Source organism: Chenopodium quinoa, unplaced genomic scaffold, assembly GCF_001683475.1.
Source record: "Chenopodium quinoa cultivar QQ74 unplaced genomic scaffold, ASM168347v1, whole genome shotgun sequence".
Lineage (NCBI taxonomy): Eukaryota > Viridiplantae > Streptophyta > Magnoliopsida > Caryophyllales > Amaranthaceae > Chenopodium > Chenopodium quinoa.
This window is the reverse complement of record NW_018743919.1, coordinates 4,315,355-4,333,034: the sequence shown is the minus strand read 5'-3', so window position 1 is coordinate 4,333,034 and position 17,680 is coordinate 4,315,355. Positions and strand designations below refer to the sequence as shown.

At 34.9% G+C, this 17,680-nt stretch overlaps 2 protein-coding genes and 1 long non-coding RNA gene across 5 annotated transcripts; 2 read left to right on the top strand and 1 right to left on the bottom strand.

Moving 5' to 3' along the window:
* Nucleotides 1-3,012: 3,012 nt before the first annotated feature.
* Nucleotides 3,013-7,344, top strand: LOC110687494 (ankyrin repeat domain-containing protein 2B-like). Its single transcript, XM_021864152.1, has 9 exons — nt 3,013-3,166; nt 3,577-3,620; nt 4,877-5,016; nt 5,237-5,446; nt 5,529-5,677; nt 5,792-5,963; nt 6,427-6,519; nt 6,725-6,864; nt 6,952-7,344. The coding sequence occupies exons 2-9, from the start codon at nt 3,587-3,589 to the stop codon at nt 7,049-7,051; spliced, it is 1,038 nt and encodes a 345-aa protein (XP_021719844.1). The 5' UTR covers nt 3,013-3,166; nt 3,577-3,586; the 3' UTR covers nt 7,052-7,344.
* Nucleotides 7,345-7,506: 162 nt separating this feature from the next.
* Nucleotides 7,507-8,864, bottom strand: LOC110687554 (nuclear transcription factor Y subunit B-6-like). The gene is made up of 2 exons (XM_021864212.1): nt 8,571-8,864; nt 7,507-8,468 (listed from the first exon to the last, which is right to left on the bottom strand). The coding sequence occupies exons 1-2, from the start codon at nt 8,862-8,864 to the stop codon at nt 8,016-8,018; spliced, it is 747 nt and encodes a 248-aa protein (XP_021719904.1). The 3' UTR covers nt 7,507-8,015.
* A 4,575-nt stretch (nt 8,865-13,439) lies between these two features.
* Nucleotides 13,440-16,825, top strand: LOC110687493. Of its 3 annotated transcripts, none has more exons than XR_002504444.1 (4): nt 13,440-13,546; nt 13,633-13,857; nt 13,948-15,049; nt 15,736-16,825. It is a non-coding gene; the product is annotated as an uncharacterized LOC110687493 (long non-coding RNA). The 3 variants fall into 3 exon arrangements; XR_002504443.1 differs by having other exon boundaries at nt 13,633-14,429; nt 14,706-15,049; nt 15,736-16,823; XR_002504442.1 differs by having other exon boundaries at nt 13,633-15,049.
* The last annotated feature ends 855 nt before the right edge of the window (nt 16,826-17,680 follow it).

Below are 17,680 nucleotides of genomic sequence, written 5' to 3'. Positions count from 1 at the left end.
AATTAGCCTTCATATGACATTATGTAATGATGTAATTCTAATTAAACACCTTAAAGATTCATAAGCTTGATAATCTGAATAATCCGCGTTTAAATTTCTTACAAGTGTGATGCTAAAGGTCGTAAATATATAAAAAGATCTCAATCTTGTTTGGTTCTCATTCTTTGAATAACATACCATTACACTTTTCCCATCTCTTGGTTTTTTACATGAAAATCTAAGTTTTTTCTACGACAATAGACTATAATAATTGGAATAAAGAAATCAAATGTGAATTATAAAAATAAAATAGATGTGCAACCCTCTTTTTGAGTTGGTTAAAGTTTAATGTGAATTATAAAAATAAAATAGATGTGCAAACTTTTGAAAATGATATCCTATATGGTGCTTGATATACTTTAAGAAATCCCCCTTTACATATATTCGCTCCATTTTCAAAAGTTTGACTCACATCGGATGAGGATGAAGAAGTTTCAAGAACTACTGAAAGTGGAAGGATGTATCTTGACACAATTTATGATCAAGTTCCAAGTTATGAACCAGTTGAGATTTTTTTTGACACATTGGGCTAAGAATTGGAGTCTCTTCGAAATCAAGCTTTTCTTCTACAAATTTTAGCCTACACCCTTGTGTAGGCAATATTACCTGCACCTTCTTTTCCTTCGTAACGACGTCATCTTATATTTTTTTATGGTCATTTTTGTATATGTAAATGTGCAATTTTGTATTATTAAATGTTCAATCTTATTAATACGACTTGCTATATTCAAATTATTTTATATTTATTTTTAGACAGTTTTTATTAATTTGCTTTATTATTGAGTTAATAGACTTTATTTGAAAAAATATTTCAATATAGAATCAAAGTAATTCAAATACGTTATGATTGAGACCTAGGAATATGTTTTATACTCTATCATGCCCTTTCACACGAGAGCTCGTTGGGCTTAAAGTGTGGATGCAACATGGGCCCTCCAGCCCCTCCTCATACCCTGCGCTTAATATTTCACTTTAAAAGGAGGGGTGGATGAGATTTAAACCCGTGACCCTTTGCGTCACACTGACTCTAATACCATGTTAAAGTAGCAACTCAAACAAAAACTTAAGCTGATGGTTGAGGCTCAGGAATATGTTTTATTCTATCACATAGTCATAGTTTCTTAAGCATAAAAGGAAACATTTTTTTTACTTTTTACATGTACATATGCTTAATTTAAAAAAATAAAATAATAAAAACTATATAAAAAAAAATAATGTTAAAATCCAAAATTTCAAAAATGTACATATCATATATGTGTTTTACAAAATGAACCTCGTCTTTTAATTTTATACAATTGGTATAAATAAAAGGTACATAGAAATATCCTCCTTGATGTACACTTGTACCGCTTTTACTCTTATGATATTTGTATGCTTTCCTTGATAAATATTATTTTCTCAATATATACATCATCGTCTTTCACTTTTTATTTCATTATCCTGTAAAAGATTAAATTTTTTTTAAAAAAAATGTTAGTTACAATCAAAACACACTATAAATAAAACAAGATAATCAAGTAAACATTTATAAACACAAATTTGAACACATTCTTGAAATGAACATAATTCAAATATCATAAAATCTAAATGAACATCTTTTAACACGAGAATGCATGAACAAATATTAAAATTTAACTGAGTTTTTCCAATATGATAACAAACAAGTTTCTCCTCACTTTCTTCATCTCCCTTCGGATTTCGATCGCCACCTTCAATGGGACCAACTCTGTTAGCAGTTGAAGCCCCCTTCTCTTTGACGCCACCGCTGACTTCTAGCTCCTTGTCACCGCTTCCCCCTTATCTCTCTTCTATTTTGTTTCATCACTTCTACTAAAGCTCTTGAACTTTTAATGGTCATATTTGACCATGAAAATTCTAGATCCAGCGTTTTTACAATCAATTTGACCAAATTAAGTCATATATGATGATAATAAAGGTAATAATTTGTCGATGCTACCCTTTTGTCCATATTTTAGGGTTGTTGATTAGGTATTATTATTATTATTATTATTATTATTATTATTATTATTATTTAGAAAAAAGGGGTTTATGGTGGTGGTGGTGAGATTGTCGGTTGTTTTTGTTGGTGGAGGTAGTTTGACATCTCCGATAGGGTGGGATGAGTGTTCGGGGTATGCATAAGGATTGGGGGGGGGGGGGGTTGATTGATTATGGGTGGTTGGGAGGTTGTTTATGAGGTTGCTAATGTTGAAGACGGTGGTTTACAAGGTTGAGATGGCGTTGGAGTGGGTGTAACGGCGTGGATTTTTGGTGGTTATGGTGGGGTGGGTAAGAGGTTGAATGTTAGGATCTGATGGTGATGGGGTGGGTAAGGCGATTTCGGTGACTAGGGTGGGTGGGCGTTATAGTGGATGGCGTAGTGGGGGTGATTGTTATGGGTGTTGGGGTGGGGCGTTCTAGTAAGTGGCATAGTAGGGGTGGTTGTTTTGGGTTTTAGGGTGGGTAATCTGGTGGGGGCAGAGGTTCTGGATGTTGTGTGGGTGGCTTAATTTTTTTTACCCATAATCACCTTCCCTTACATTTTTTTTAAAGAACCTTTCCTTACTTTTGTTAATCTACATTTGTCAAATTTTCTCTTGAGGCTCGTGCAAGCTAGTTTGTTGTAAGAAACTGGAAACGAAGGTAATATGGAAAATACAAAGTCCTCCCTATAAATAAATAAATAAAGTGATTAAAAATCAAATACTCTGGATAACCCTTTAAAAAAATATATGGTACAATTTTTAGGACACCCAAAATAGAGTATACACATTTTTTTTATTTATATTTTGAAGGAGGATACAAACATTACATTAATCACAGTTTAATTTTGTTTAATACGTGTATTCACATATAATCACATTGATAAAAATTTGTGAGGAAGTACAAAATGTATATGAAATAAATTAAGACCGTTGATAATACAGAGATCTGACGGTTGACATTACTCCGTAAATGCTTAAACTTGCTCATACGTTATCAGTTTAGATCTCCTTTGGAGCTTATCACTTTTATCCCCCCTTTGGCCTTTGCTCTCTCTCCTCCATTAAAGCGCTTACTCTCAATTCTCCATTGAACCGCCTTCTCTGTTCTCTGCTCTCTCTCCTCCATTGAAGCAGTTTCCGAGGTAAGATGTTTTCTTTTTCATTTTCTAAATTATCGAATGTCAATTTTTCAATCTAGGGTTTATCGTTGATTTGATTGTTAGTATAGTCGATTAGGGTTCTTCTAAGGTGGGTTATTGAACTTTTGGTTGTAATTTCTGAAGTTTTGTTTTGAATTACAACGATCGATTTGTTGCTGGAATTTTGCGTTGATTGTCTTAATCGAGAAGAATTTTGTGTGATTTTTGGGACTTTATTTGATAATTGAGTCAAATTTGATTGCAAATGTGTTGCAGGCTGTTGTTTGTAATTCTTTAATTGTAGGATGGAACTATGAAAATGGACCTTTTTATCCCAGGGCATGGCCTGTCTCTGTTACGGGCCTGTTATTCACCGTGTTACTGTTTTAATGTTCTGCTTGCTTTGCTTTCAGGTGTTGATCTATGGCTTCGAACTCAGGGAATGGTGTGTCCGCAGGTGAGCGTGGTTATTCGACTCTATTATCCTTTCTTTTTGTTTGTTTTGGATCGATGTTCGATTGCTCACTTCATGTGCAGTTGTGCACTCTGCAACTGTTGGGTTGTCAGTGAAGCTTGTTTGGAGTCTGCATGTAAAAAAGTATTCACTACCCAACATGGCTTTCTCATGGCTCCCTGGTATTCACATCTTTAGTGGGTTTGGGATATGTTGCTAAGTCAATACTCAATAAGTGTAGTTGGTTGCTGGAGACCGGAGAACTTGATCAAATTAAGGAGTTTGTGTCTTGTGACAAGTTTAACTTTACAAGTCAAAGAAGTCATCAATATAATTTTTTTCCTTGTTCGAGGGCTAACTTATTTGCATGCCAAAGGATATTTCTTTAATTTCTAAACTATAATCACTGTGTTTGGATTGAAGGAAATGAAGGTAAAGGAAGGGAAGGGATATGGAGGGATGGAGTATCTTTCATTTGGATAGCAAATGAGGAAGGAAGGGAATTAGATGGGAGAGAAAGAGAGGGATTAAATTGTAAGAAGTTGATCTTTCCAATAATGGAGAGATTTGGAAGGAAAAGTGGAAAACTCATTATTCTTCCCTCCTCTTCTTTTCCTTCCCCTTTCTTTATCCAAATACACCTTAAATGCCTTTTGTATTTCACTGAATGTATTGTTTTGTTTAAGTGAGGGTTAATCGCTGAATTGTGGAAATGGTTTTTAGGAAGTTATAGTATACATGATAAGACAAGCAAACCAAAGGAGGCACTGTGTGACTGCATGAGATTTAAAGATGTCATCTTTGTACAGCCATTGCTTAAGGGGAATATTTATCAATCATGATCTAGGCATAGAGAGTCTTCAAGAAAAGGAAATCTTCACTTAGTTATGATGTGCAGTTGGCTAGAACAAAGTTTACATTTCTTAACCAGATCCACTTTACCATGTATCTGTCTGGACAAAATTATCTTTTCAAGCTTCCTTATGTCCTAGGGTGGCTGATACTTGTAAGAATTACTCAATTATGGAGATTAGGAATTGTGTTTGTTATATGTCTCTGAATGATACGAAAAAGAGCAAGATTATGAACATCAACAAGTGGGGAAGGATGTGTACGGAATTCTAAAACCATTTTTGGCTAAAATATGACTGCTTCACATGCTTGATATGCAATATTGTTTACTTCGATGCTCTTTTAGCTATATAGCACTGATAATAATATGGCATTATGCTTATATGTGATTCTTCTCTGGCATACAGGTGCTCAAGAACCCCAGAAGTCCAACCCAGAAGCATCTTCTGAGCAGTCTCAATCAGGACAGAGAACATCTTCTCCTGCTCCAGGACCTGGAATGCCCCCAAATCCTTTTGATTTTTCAGCTATGTCAGGCTTGCTCAATGTACATCATCCTATCTTTTTCATAATCCTTTGTCATGTTTCAATGAATAACTAAAACTCATTGAATGTGATGCACTCTGTTTTGTAAACCAAATTATTGATTTGACCTCAACAATTGTAGCTATTGGTATTGATGTATGGGCCATTACCCTCCCCTGATTATAAAAGAGGTAGTTTTCAAATCAAATTACTGATCTTAGTACATTATCTCACGAACGCAGGATCCAAGCATCAAGGAGCTGGCTGAGCAGATAGCTAAAGATCCTGCTTTCAATCAGATGGCTGAGCAATTGCAGCAAACCTTTCAGGGTGGTCCTGCAGTTGAGGAACCACAATTCGACCCCCAGCAGTATTATTCCACTATGCAGCAGGTGATGGAGAATCCTCAGTTTATGGCCATGGCTGAACGTCTTGGTAGCGCATTGATGCAGGTTTGTTTTCTTTGTCTATTGGAAGTAGTTATTTTCAACGTATCAAAATCCTGAAATCATGCTGGTTGTGACAATCGATTAGGATCCATCAATGTCTGGCATGCTCGAGAATTTGTCCAATCCAGCCCAGAAAGACCAGCTAGAAGAACGAATGGCACGTATTAAAGAAGATCCTTCTCTGAAACCCATTTTGGAAGAGATAGAGACTGGTGGACCTGCTGCCATGATGAGGTTGGGTTTAAAAATTTGTTTCATCATTATAGCTCTTCAACCACCTACATTTGCTATCTTCATGCTGGCCATCTTTGGTTTATTTATTTTATTGATATACTTTGGTCATTACAGGTATTGGAATGATAAAGACGTTCTTCAAAAATTGGGCGAAGCTATGGGTCTAGCAGTCACAGGAGAAGCAGCTACATCCTCTGAGCATGCTGTGCCTGACGAGTCAGAGGAAGGTGGTAATGAAGAAGATGAGTCTGTTGTTCATCAAACTGCTAGTATTGGCGATGTGGAGGTAAAAATAACCACCATTCTATGTTATTACGCACTTGTATTGGACATGGGTATATCTGTCGGAGTGTTGACTTGGATTTTGTTTTTTTATGGTCCAAAACTCCAAACACAGTGTTGACTTGGATTTTGTTTTTTAAGGTCCAAATACAGTGTTGACGTAGGTACTTTAGGTACAGAGAAGAGTCCAAGTAACATTGCCACCACCTCTCTTGCATAAAAGATGAATCTTATTGTAGGTTCTTTATCGGAGGAAATTAACCTTTAAATTTTATAATTCTATTAAGATTGGGTGTGTTATTGAAATATATAAAGCATAAATATGCTTTGATTACATCCAAGGCTCTAAGCTTATGAAGTAGAAGAGATAAACCTGTAGCTTTATAGGATGAACCATGGCATGTAGTTGTTAGCATAGAGAGGCCTTAGAAGACTGATTGCTGGAATTTTATACCATATGTTTTCAGGGGTTGAAGAAAGCTTTAGCTGCTGGCGCTGACAAAGATGAAGAGGATTCTGAAGGCAGGACAGCATTGCATTTTGCTTGTGGATATGGTGAGGTATGGTAATTCTGCAAGCAAATGTGTCTTAAATCAATTTGTGGTTTTAAATGTTAATAAGGTGAAGTGACTGCTTCTAGTTTGCGGCTTCTATCTCTGTACTAAGTTGGAAGACTTGAAACACTTCGGTGGCTTCTTTCTGTTGTGCAATTTAAAGGCAGCTGGCTTGCCTTGGCATTGATCTGACAGGTTTCTTCTGTTTCAGGTTAAGTGTGCACAAGTTCTTCTTGAGGCAGGAGCTAAAGTGGACGCGTTGGATAAGAACAAAAATACTGCCCTTCACTATGCAGCTGGTTACGGGAGAAAAGAGTGTGTAGCACTTCTCCTGGAGAATGGCGCTGCTGTGTAAGCACAAACTTGTCTTCTGTCTGATTATTCTATCTTGAGGCTATCTGTTTGTGCAGCTTATAAGACGACAATTACTTTGTGCAGTACTCTCCAGAATCTTGATGGGAAGACCCCTATAGATGTTGCCAAATTGAACAATCAACATGAGGTGCTCAAATTGCTGGAGAAAGATGCATTCCTGTGAATGTGATGGCATGTTAGCTGGGGCATAAATGATGTTATGCGAGTGGGGAGATTTGTGTGTTGATGAGTGGACTACATCCCATGGCAAATGGGGTGGGGCTGTTCTACCATTGATAGAACTCCCTCAATGCCATTGCTACTGCTCAGCGTGCAGTTAGATGTTTTTTGGTATTTTGCTTCATGTGTTTTCATGTGTGTCGTAATTATAGTTCTTTTGTCTCAAATATTCAGATATTTGTTCTTGACCATATTTTATAATTGATATCTTATTAAGCTATTATGTTCCAGTGCATATATTTTCACTTGCTCTTGTAGAGGATGTGTACATTGTATTTAGACAATTTATTGAGAATCCTATTTTAAGAGTTTAACGCTCTCATTCTAGGTTTGTGCTTGATAGGGGGATGCATGCTTAGATTTTGGGGTGGGGTGGAAGAGAAGAGGAGGGGGGGGGGGTGGTTTGTTGCGCTACAAAGGAAGAAGTGAGATTTAATGGGTGTTTGAAGGGATGTGGTTTGTCAAAATGCCTGGAGGAGGGAGCGACGGAAGGGAGATCAACTGAATTTATACGAAAGGAAGAAGTGAGATTTAATGGTGGTTTGTTGCGCTATTTGTTGGAACTGCTATCCTTATCAACATATGCTTTGTAATTTGTATTGGACTTTTCGTCACGTAATTCAAATGAACTAAACAAAAACAAACTATATGCAATACATAACAAGTAAATTTATTTATGTAACTTGAAACAAATTGAGATAATGGGTTAGAAGATTTTGGATTTTTATAATTGCTGTTATTATATACTTTGTACTAACATCTAACTAGTACGAAGTTGGTTTTAGCAAATGAGAGGGAGATAAAATAACAAGTTAAAGGGAAATTAAACAAGTGTAATTAAGAAAGTCACATCGTTAACTGTTAGCATTGCAAGCTAAGTGACTACAACATATGGAGTTAACAGATTATTATTTGTGGTGGTGACTATAAGGCTCAAAACTGGTAATAGAATTAGCAGGGCCACCAGCAGCAGCAACAGCGGGAGCACCAACAGCGTCAGAAGCAGTTGCTACCGAAGCATCTTTTAAGTATCCATTCATGGAAGAAGACCCCCCAAAATAGCCATGATGATGGTGTGAAGGTGGAGGTCCAATGTGAAATACTGGCCCAAATGCGGCGTACTGATCCATGGCTACTCTACTAAGCTTGAGGAGCGGCTCACAAGTGCGGATAGAGCCACGTTCCCCCTCCAGCTCCCTGTAACGATGCAGGTAAAGGGTGAGTGGCTCAATGTAGTCGTCGAATCCAAGCTTGCTCATGGCCCATAGTACATCTTCTGCTGTTATTGTTTTACGCTGCTCCCTTTGGCACCTCTCATTTGCTTCTCCTGTTATAAAGCTAATGTACTCGGACACACACTCCTGCACACAAGTTTAATGTGATGAAACCTTACTTGAAGACATGCGCGCATGCATTGTTAATTATTATATATATGTAGAAAATTGTGAAAGAAAAGAAATTACCTGGATTGTTTCCTTAGCATCATCAGAAATTTTGGCATGTGGTGGAAGAATCTTGCGCATGATGCGTATGACATTAGCAATGGGCATAAAGCGATCTTGTTCTCGCACTGTGCATTCGTTGTTATCTTGATCAGTTGAAGACACAGAGTGGTTACTACTTCCATTGAAGTTATTGTTACCGTTGTTGTTATTAAGGTGATGATGACTCATGTCATCATGGGAGAACACTTTTCCGTTGATTGTTGCGCGTATGTGATTCATCTCCCCTGGTGGAGCCTCCGAGGATAGTTTCATTTCTGTGGCAAAAAATAAAAAATGTACACATCAATCCATCGATCTCAATTCTGTTTTTTTTTTTTTTCTTCCGGTTATTAGCTTCTTATAATCACATAATAAGAGAAAAAGGTATGTCTCTAGCTAATCTCTATTCTCTAATGAATGTTATTATAACATGCATGCGTACAATAAGCTAGAAATACTTTATAGCTAGGAACAATATGAGATATAAACACAAAATTGGAATTTACAAAATTTGGAGATTGAAAGAGTGAGTAGAGACTAAATACTACTACTCCCTCCGTCACTTTTTAATCTTTAAGTTTTGAATTAATGGGTAAAAACTAAAAAGAGGCTACGATCTAAGGTTATGGGAATGTAGGGCTGAGATACTTGATAGAGAGTACGGCCTATGGGAATGTAGCGCTGAGTATCTGATAACAGATAAACCTAACCTACTATTCTGGAACTACGGGCAGTGTAATTAAAGCTTAGGTCAACGGTAATTACCCAGGTAGTTTTGGGAATGATGCATCATCCACTTTTATCTTTAGATTTAGGTATCCTACCTGTACAATAAGCACTGTTATACTTTAGATTTAGGTATCCTACCTGTACAATAAGCATTTCAAGCGAATCAACAAGATGAGATCACCACGACATACACAACGAACCTATCATTCTAAAGTCGGTCTTCGGTAATTGCCTCACAAAAAATGGAACCATAACAACTTTTAGAGACAGAAAAGTTAATATTGATGCCTAACGCATTCAATTCATTGACCATTATCAACCATTCCATCAGCATCACATGCCAGGGGCCAAAACCGACAAATCCAATGCAAGAAGCTTTGCCAAAATCCTTTCTCACTTGCATTCTGTGTCTACGCCTTATTTCCAAATACTAAAAAACTAAGCTACCTCAATCTGGCTTTTTTTCTAGTTGAATTGTTGTACGAGTAACAAAGGAAAGACAATGTGATAGACACATCAATTATTTTATGCAAAAGTTTCTTGCTATTTTTGAGTTGGATCACAAAAAATAATGGCTTTTCCATTGATAGCTAGGCGTCGCACTCCCTGCCTCCACGTGGCAATTTGAAAAACAACGCATTTTTCTATTCCCTAATTGAGAAAGAGCGCTTAAATTGCTTTAATTTGGAGAGTTGAGTGAGGTTAAATTTGCATGATGGACACGTGTGAGTAAAAAATGGAAGAGAAAGAAAACAGTGCATGAAAGACACTTGGGATGAATGATCAAAATAACATTTCATCATCTCCATTGGCTCTATTCGTTCTTCAACCTCTTTTGATGTAAATAATTAATGTTATAACTTATTATTGCACATGATGCATGCAATATAATTGGCCCTATTCTATTATATGTCATTTTAAAACACATGATTCATCTCAAATGTTTCCTTAGCTTGCCTCTTCTCTTGTCACTTGTCGTGGTGCTGCCGCGACAACCTCCACTTTTACGGAGGATCTACCAACTATTATTTGCTTATTTGGTCTTTAATTTGAGTACCTAATTAAACTAAACGTACGCTCATCACTTTACTTCTTTGTATTCAGGGTTTACGCATTTCTTACTCCCTTCGTTTCAATATGATTTAAGAACGTACGTAGCATAACAAATCCTTGTGTAAAGCTACAGGAAGACTCAGTTAATCAGGCTGATTTACCAAAAGAAGATGAAATGATGACAAAGCTACCCCCAATTTTTAGCTGAAATGATGATACTACCTCTGAATTACAATTTTTGTAAGTCATCTTTATAAACTTGATTGTTCTCGTAAAAAGAGCTTTTTTCTTGTTTGGTTTAGTTTTTAATTCAAATAAATTAAAATAAGTTTGGAAAAAAAAAAAAGGTTCATCTTGGACAAAATCACACAAAAACCAGACAATCCAGACATAATAAGTTTTAATTTGTTAGACATATTCAAGAACATATCATACACAAATTAAATACTCGTAAAAATATTTTAAACGAATTAGTTGAGATAAGCTTAAAAAAAGTTCAAAACATTAGTGGTAATTTATTAGAAATTTCTTTTTTGTTTGACAAGAGTATACTAATTTTTTTTTTTTCTTTTTTTTTTTTTTTTTCTCGAAAGAACAAGAGTATGCCAGGCCAACTTGTAAAGCAATATAATTTAAACACTAATCAGCCAAGTATAGGTTTTGATGTCTTGTTTGACAATTAAGAGTCTAGTAAAAAAAATTGTTAGGGTTACAGTAGATCGATTTGCAATACTAGTGTACTGTGTTCAAACTAAACTTGAAGTGAATCTAGAAGCAAGACACTAATGGGTTATTTTCAAAATTCTGTTAAATTGTTAATTACAGCTAGTAGGATACTAGGATTTAATATTTTTGAAACTTGAAAGTCTTTACTTTTGCAAAAGCTTTTTATTTTACCAAAAAAATAAAAGTAATAATACTAACACAAATAATTCTAACATGTTGATATATATTATTTCAAAATTCAAACTAGTATGTATATAAACAAATAAATTTTTTTAACAAAAAAAAAAAAAAAAAAACAAATAAATTAACAAGTTGTGTATGAACATTATCAAGTCGACTAGAAGGTATTGAACTTTGGCTCATTTACTTTTTTGTTTTTAAATAAAAAACTTAGTATTCGAGATTGTTTACTATACCTAGTTAATAAAGGGAAAGGCGAAATGGGTGATGCATGCAATGCAAATAAATATATAAATGTTGGTATTTATCAATTTATAGTTGCAATAAATATTGAAATAATAATGTATAAAAGAAATTATTTGTGAAGCAGTAGTAAATAACTAGATTGTGCATGCAAGTTAGTTCATAGTGTCAAATGTTAATAGCAATTAATAAATTTATGAAACAAAGAATAGAAGATAATTTAATAACAGAATGAAGAAAAAAAGGAAAGAAAAGGTTACCAGCAGAAGAGGTGGTTTTAGGGAGATGGTGAAGCTGCTGTTGTTTGCGGTAACCATGGAAGCCTCCACGATGATCCATATTTAATTTATATGTCAAATGAATTTATATACTGTAAATTATTACTGGAAGGAAGTAGTCTTCTTTTTTTTTTCTTCCTTAAAATAGAAAAGGCTACGAAGAAGGAAGTACAAGAGTATATTCGTAGACCTACGAATATTAATTAATAATAATAATGCGTAGATCTCTATCCGTACTAAGTTAGGGCAGGCCGGACTTTATATAGAGGCGGACTCCTCAGACTACTTCCACTCTGCTACTGCTGGATACTCATTACCCTGCTAGATACTACGGACTGACGGAGTACGGAGTAGATTGTATGTAGGAGTATATCCTACTTTTCTCCACATGTTTTTCTTAATTCACATGTTTTAACTTTCAAGACTATATATAAATTTTACTTTCATTACTAGTCTTAATTATTATATATGGAGTAATTATGATTAAAATTAAGTCATGTAACCGTAGTCAAAGATAGTCGATCGTAGTCGATGATCACAGTAAAAGCTTCGCAGTATCCACCATTTATAATTTTCACTCATTGATGATTAGAACCATCAACTGTGTTATTTTAACATTAATAAACGTGATAAAAGGACTATGTCAATTAAAAAAAAAACGAAGAGAGTATTTAACTACGGAGTACTCCGTATTTATAAACGGGGAAGGATGGATGAAATGTGGAGTAATCTAGTGTGCCAAGCTTATTAGCTTAGCTTGCTATGTAGCTTAGTGGGGCCTTCTTTCTTTGGGAAGGATTATTTGGCATATTTTTAGTTGGCATCCGAATACTTTAAATTCAATGCGGAAAAATAAGCTATTCTCTCTAATTGCATGGTGCACTCCACGTGGCTGAAGCCTGTTACTACTCCCCGTTACAATTACATGCCCTTCCTTTCACAGTTTCACCCCTCATTATTACCACACCCCCCTTATTACTTACCTAACAACGACGGATTCTCTTCATCACCTATTGTTTGTACTTTCTTCGTCATGCCTACTTTTGTTTTTGAGGGTTTTAAAATTATTTGTCTATTTCTATTTAAAGAATGTATTTTTTGACAATATATCCTCTTTTTCTTTTATTTTTTGTACTTTTGAGTTTTCCAACACTTTCTCTTTATTTCTTCAATAATTACCAACTACATTTTCTTTCTCTCTCTAACCCCACATGTACATTTGTACTTTCTAATCATGGGTTTTAAAGAATCTTTAAGTTCCTTAACTCTTGTGAAAAATGGAAAATAGACATGTAGACAAGGGACAAAGGGAGTACTATTTTTTTCTTTTGAAATTTAAGATTTATCAAGTTTAATCATAATTTATCTTTAATAAACTATGTATCATTATAGAATTATACAGGTGAATAACTAAAATAAGATCTTAGCTGTTGAAATTTGTATAAACATGTATCTTTAAAACATTACTCTGTAACTTTAATAACGAGTACTTATTTAGGGGGTATTTGGTATGGGTTTTTGGTAGAGTTGGAAATGGATCAGAATCAATTACCGTTTTCCTTACAATGTGTTTGTTTAATCAATAACATAATATTAAAACAAACACCAGGAATGACACGTGTCATTTCCTGGTGCCGAAAATTTCACCTTTGTCTAAGGGCTTTTCTCAAGTTGCATGAAGTACTACTTTACAATCCTACACCAATATCAGATGATTGTGAAGATGAAAGGTGGAAATCTTTCAAGGTATTAGTTTTTTCTAAGCCCCTAAATTTTGCTAGGATTTTCTTATTTTTGCTTGTTTGTAAGTAATATTTTTCCTATTTTTGTAGAATTGTTTAGGGGCATTAGATGGGACTTACATTAATGTAAATGTGCCTTCACAAGAACGACCAAAGTATAGAACAAGAAAAGGAACAATTGCTATGAATGTATTGGGTGTTTGTGCACCCGGTATGCAATTTATTTATGTTCTTCCTGGTTGGGAAGGTTCAACCCATGATATCATGTATTTTGCAATGCTCTTTCTAGACCAAACGGTTTTAGGGTACCTCGAGGTAAGTGAAGGCCATTTTTTTGTGAGTATATATATTTATGTTTTGTTAGTTTTGGTAGGTAGTAATAATTTTTTTTTAATAACTTTGAAGGTAATTATACGAATTGTTGATGCGGGATATAAGAATTGTGAAGGGCTTTCTTGCTCCATATAGAGGTTAAAGATACCATTTATAAAAGATTGGACGGATCGACAACCCAAAAGTGCCGAGGATTTCTCTAACATGAAACATGCTAGGGCGCAAAATGTGATTGAGAGATGTTTCGGCCTACTTAATGGAAGATGGAGTATTCTTAGAAGTCTTTTATTTTTCCCTATAAGATCTCATGGATGTATCGTGATGGCTTGTTGCTTATTGCATAATCTAATTAGAAAATGCATGCCTATGGATGATATAAACGAAGATGAATTGAATGAATTTGATAATGATTTCGAAAGTGATTCCGATGATGAAAGGGAATTTATTACAAGTGTTGCTACTTCGGATCATTGGACCAATTTTAGAAACAAATTAGCCAAAGATATGTTTAATGATTGGAGGGCGAGAGGTAGACATGGTCAATGCCACAAAATGTATGATTTTTTTTTCTTCGATTACAGTGTGTATATATAGGTGTATTTTCTGTTTTTGTTCATTTTGAATCCACTGCCACTTTGAATTTTGCCTTCTACTTTGCACAATTCTAATCTGCCTTTTGTTCTGTTTCATTTCTAATCTGCCTTTTTCTGTTCATTTCTAATCTACCTTATATTATGTTCATTTCTAATCTACCTTATATTATGTTCATTTCTAATTTGCCTTATGTTATGTTCATTTCTAATCTACCTTCTAATTTGCAATTTGTTTAGGATGGAGGCTAGCAATCGAGGAAGAGGTAAAAATAAAAGGTATTGGACATATGAAGTAGATGCGGTTCTAATAAGATGTTTGCATAAGTTGAGTTGTGATCCAAAGTGGAAGTGCGAGAATGGGTTTAAGAATGGTTACATGAATAGATTAGAAGAGATGATTAGTAGCGTACTTCCTAATTGTGGCTTGAAAGTGGTTCCCCACATTGAGTCGAGGATCAAGCATTGGTCGGAGAAATATAGTGCATTTACGGAAATGCTATCCACCTCAAGATTTGGATGGGATACTGAAAATAAATTGTTGCAAGTGGATAGATAAGGCCGTGTTTGATGAATGGGTGAAGGTATGAATTGACTGACTTGTAGTGACAAGATTATCTTAACAACTTGTTTTTAGCAGTGACAAAGTTTTTCATAATTCTAAATTTTAGGCTATTTTTTTCTTTGTGTTTTCCAGCAGTGTGAGCACTACTAGGATATTAGTGTGTCTATATTACGTGGTTTTACATTTAAGTCTACAAACCAGAGTTCCAGTTAATTCCTTTGTCTTTTACTGATATGCTTTGTTATATTTCTTTCTAGAGGAAATTTTATGACATGGTTGACAGATTTCATAGTTTACTTATAGCTGATGTTATTACTTACATACTGAAATCTGAGTTCAGTTTGACATTTTAGCAAAAAATTTCTAAGTTGGTTTACTTGCATATTATGTTTGCTGCTAGGTTTACTTGCATTGAGGTTAGATTTTAGAAGCCACTCTTTAGAATTTGTTTCTTTTCAGGGGGGCAGGGAGGGGAATAGGTAGTAAGGTAGGGAATAGGTAGCAGGGGAAAGGGGGCAGGTGTGCAGCTAGGGGTTGAGGCAGTGTACAGGTAAGGGTGGTAGGGATGGGAATAATGAGTTATGATATTAATAAGTTCAATCAGTTACTTTTTGATAATTTGCATAGACTGCAGGTCTACAGCTCTAGAAGTCTAACCAAATTATTACGAATGTTTTTGACTTGTTGCATTCTCTTATATGGCAGACTCATAAGAAATCTAAGGGGTTGTTTGGAATTCTATTCATTCACTATGAAACTCTTGCGGAGATATACGCAAAAGGCAAAGCAGAGATGCAAGTGAGTCGTACGTTGATGTTATAGAAGATATGATCAAGAGATTAATAAGCAACCATTGAATAATGTTGAGAATGATGAAGAAGATGATGTGAACTCTACTCACTCGGACACTTATTCTTCTACAAGTCAATTCGGAAAAATCCCCATGAAGATAGAGGATGATCATTCAGTTCCTTCAAAAAATGTGAAGGCTTCTACAATTCATTCTTCCGCAAGTGATTCTACTACTCAATCCGGAAAACACTCTATAAAGGCGAAGGAGGCTAAGGTAAAAGGAAAGAACAAGGTAAATTTGAAGAGTTTGTGTAGGGAATGACGATGATGATCTGGTGGCCTCCCTCCATGATGTTTCCAACAGTTTTGGGAAGATATTTGACAATATCAATGTTAATCTCGGGACTATTGCTAGTGCATGGTCTAAAGCGGAAGAAAGGAAGCAAAGGATGGATGAAAAAGTGAACAAGGTTTTGGATGAGGTGGTGAAATTAGATGGAATTTCTCCATCCGAACCTTTAGAGATTGCTACAATTCTCATGGCGGAAGAACATAAGCTCCGCATCTTCTATCAAGCACCAACTAATATGGAGAAACAATATGCAATTGATCTCCTTAAGAAGAAGTCGAAAGTTTTGTCCTAAGTTGTTATTGGAGTTTTAATGTTTCAATTCAATAGTGTTTTTTTTTTTTTCGTTTGGAGAATACTAGAATTTCAATGCTATTGTAATCAATACTTTATGTGACTTTGCCTATATCTAGCATATGATATATTATGGTAATTGGTTTCAAAAAAAATAAAATATTATGGTAATTAGTGTTGCTCTACATTGCATAATGTGTAGCAAAAATTAGCCGAGACAACAAAAAATAATAGGAAAGCTATTTGTTTCCAAGTTATCAATGTCAAACAAGAGGAAACAGATTGGTTGTAATCGTTTACGTTTCCTTAATAATACCAAACAACTAGTAAGGGTAACACTATATATTATCCTTTTCCCTCCTAATTTGTTTCCATTCCGTTACCTTTATTAAGATGATACCAAACGCCCCCTTAGAGTAGTACACAATTACTTACGTAGAGATATTAATGTTCAAACACATTGTATTGGAGACCACAAAGATATAAATAGAGTATAAACAATAAAAGACAAAAGATTACAAACACAATTATACTTCTTTATTCCTAGTACTACTAGTCAATTCTAATTTTAATTTTGACTAGCTAGGGCTATTTATTTACCCATTCACACTGTCTTGTGAAATAAAGTACATCCCTTTATTCTTCCCCAATTACCGATACCCTATTTCACTTAATGCTACCTAGCCTCTCTTGTAAAAATTAGGAAAAATTAATAATAATAATTCAAACTATTGTCTCTCTTTTCATTTTAATCCGAACCACGGTTTAAATTAAAATAATCTCAATTATAGGAGTCTCTTCTCAAATTAGTCTCAACTTTTTGCTAACCTATTAATCAAGTAAAATGAGCAATATGTCAACATTATTATATATATATATATATATATATATATATATATATATATATATATATATATATATATATATATATATTTTAAAAAAAAAAAAAACCATTACATACTCTTAAACCCAAACTCCTACCACCAACCTCTGATCTCACCGCCTACCCAACTAAGTCCATCCATTAAAACTACCTTTTCACCCCAGCCACCAAAAGTATTTTTCCGGCCAAACCACCCTACCACCTGCCCACCCCAACCGTAAATCTCCATCAAGCACCACCAACCACCAACAACTATCACCATCAACCACAGTTTCCCCTGCAACAACCACTCCAAACGACCGCAGAACTGGATAGCGAAATTAATTGTTAAT

What these genes read in the sequence shown, in the direction of transcription:
- LOC110687494 (XM_021864152.1), top strand. Translation starts at nt 3,587, where the DNA reads ATGGCTTCGAACTCAGGGAATGGTGTGTCCGCAG. An exon ending in TTGGTAGCGCATTGATGCAG is followed by an intron (nt 5,447 to 5,528) that starts GTTTGTTTTCTT and finishes ACAATCGATTAG; the next exon opens with GATCCATCAATGTCTGGCAT. An exon ending in GGACCTGCTGCCATGATGAG is followed by an intron (nt 5,678 to 5,791) that starts GTTGGGTTTAAA and finishes TGGTCATTACAG; the next exon opens with GTATTGGAATGATAAAGACG.
- LOC110687554 (XM_021864212.1), bottom strand. Translation starts at nt 8,864, where the DNA reads ATGAAACTATCCTCGGAGGCTCCACCAGGGGAGATGAATCACATACGC. An exon ending in ATGCTAAGGAAACAATCCAG is followed by an intron (nt 8,469 to 8,570) that starts GTAATTTCTTTT and finishes ACTTGTGTGCAG; the next exon opens with GAGTGTGTGTCCGAGTACAT.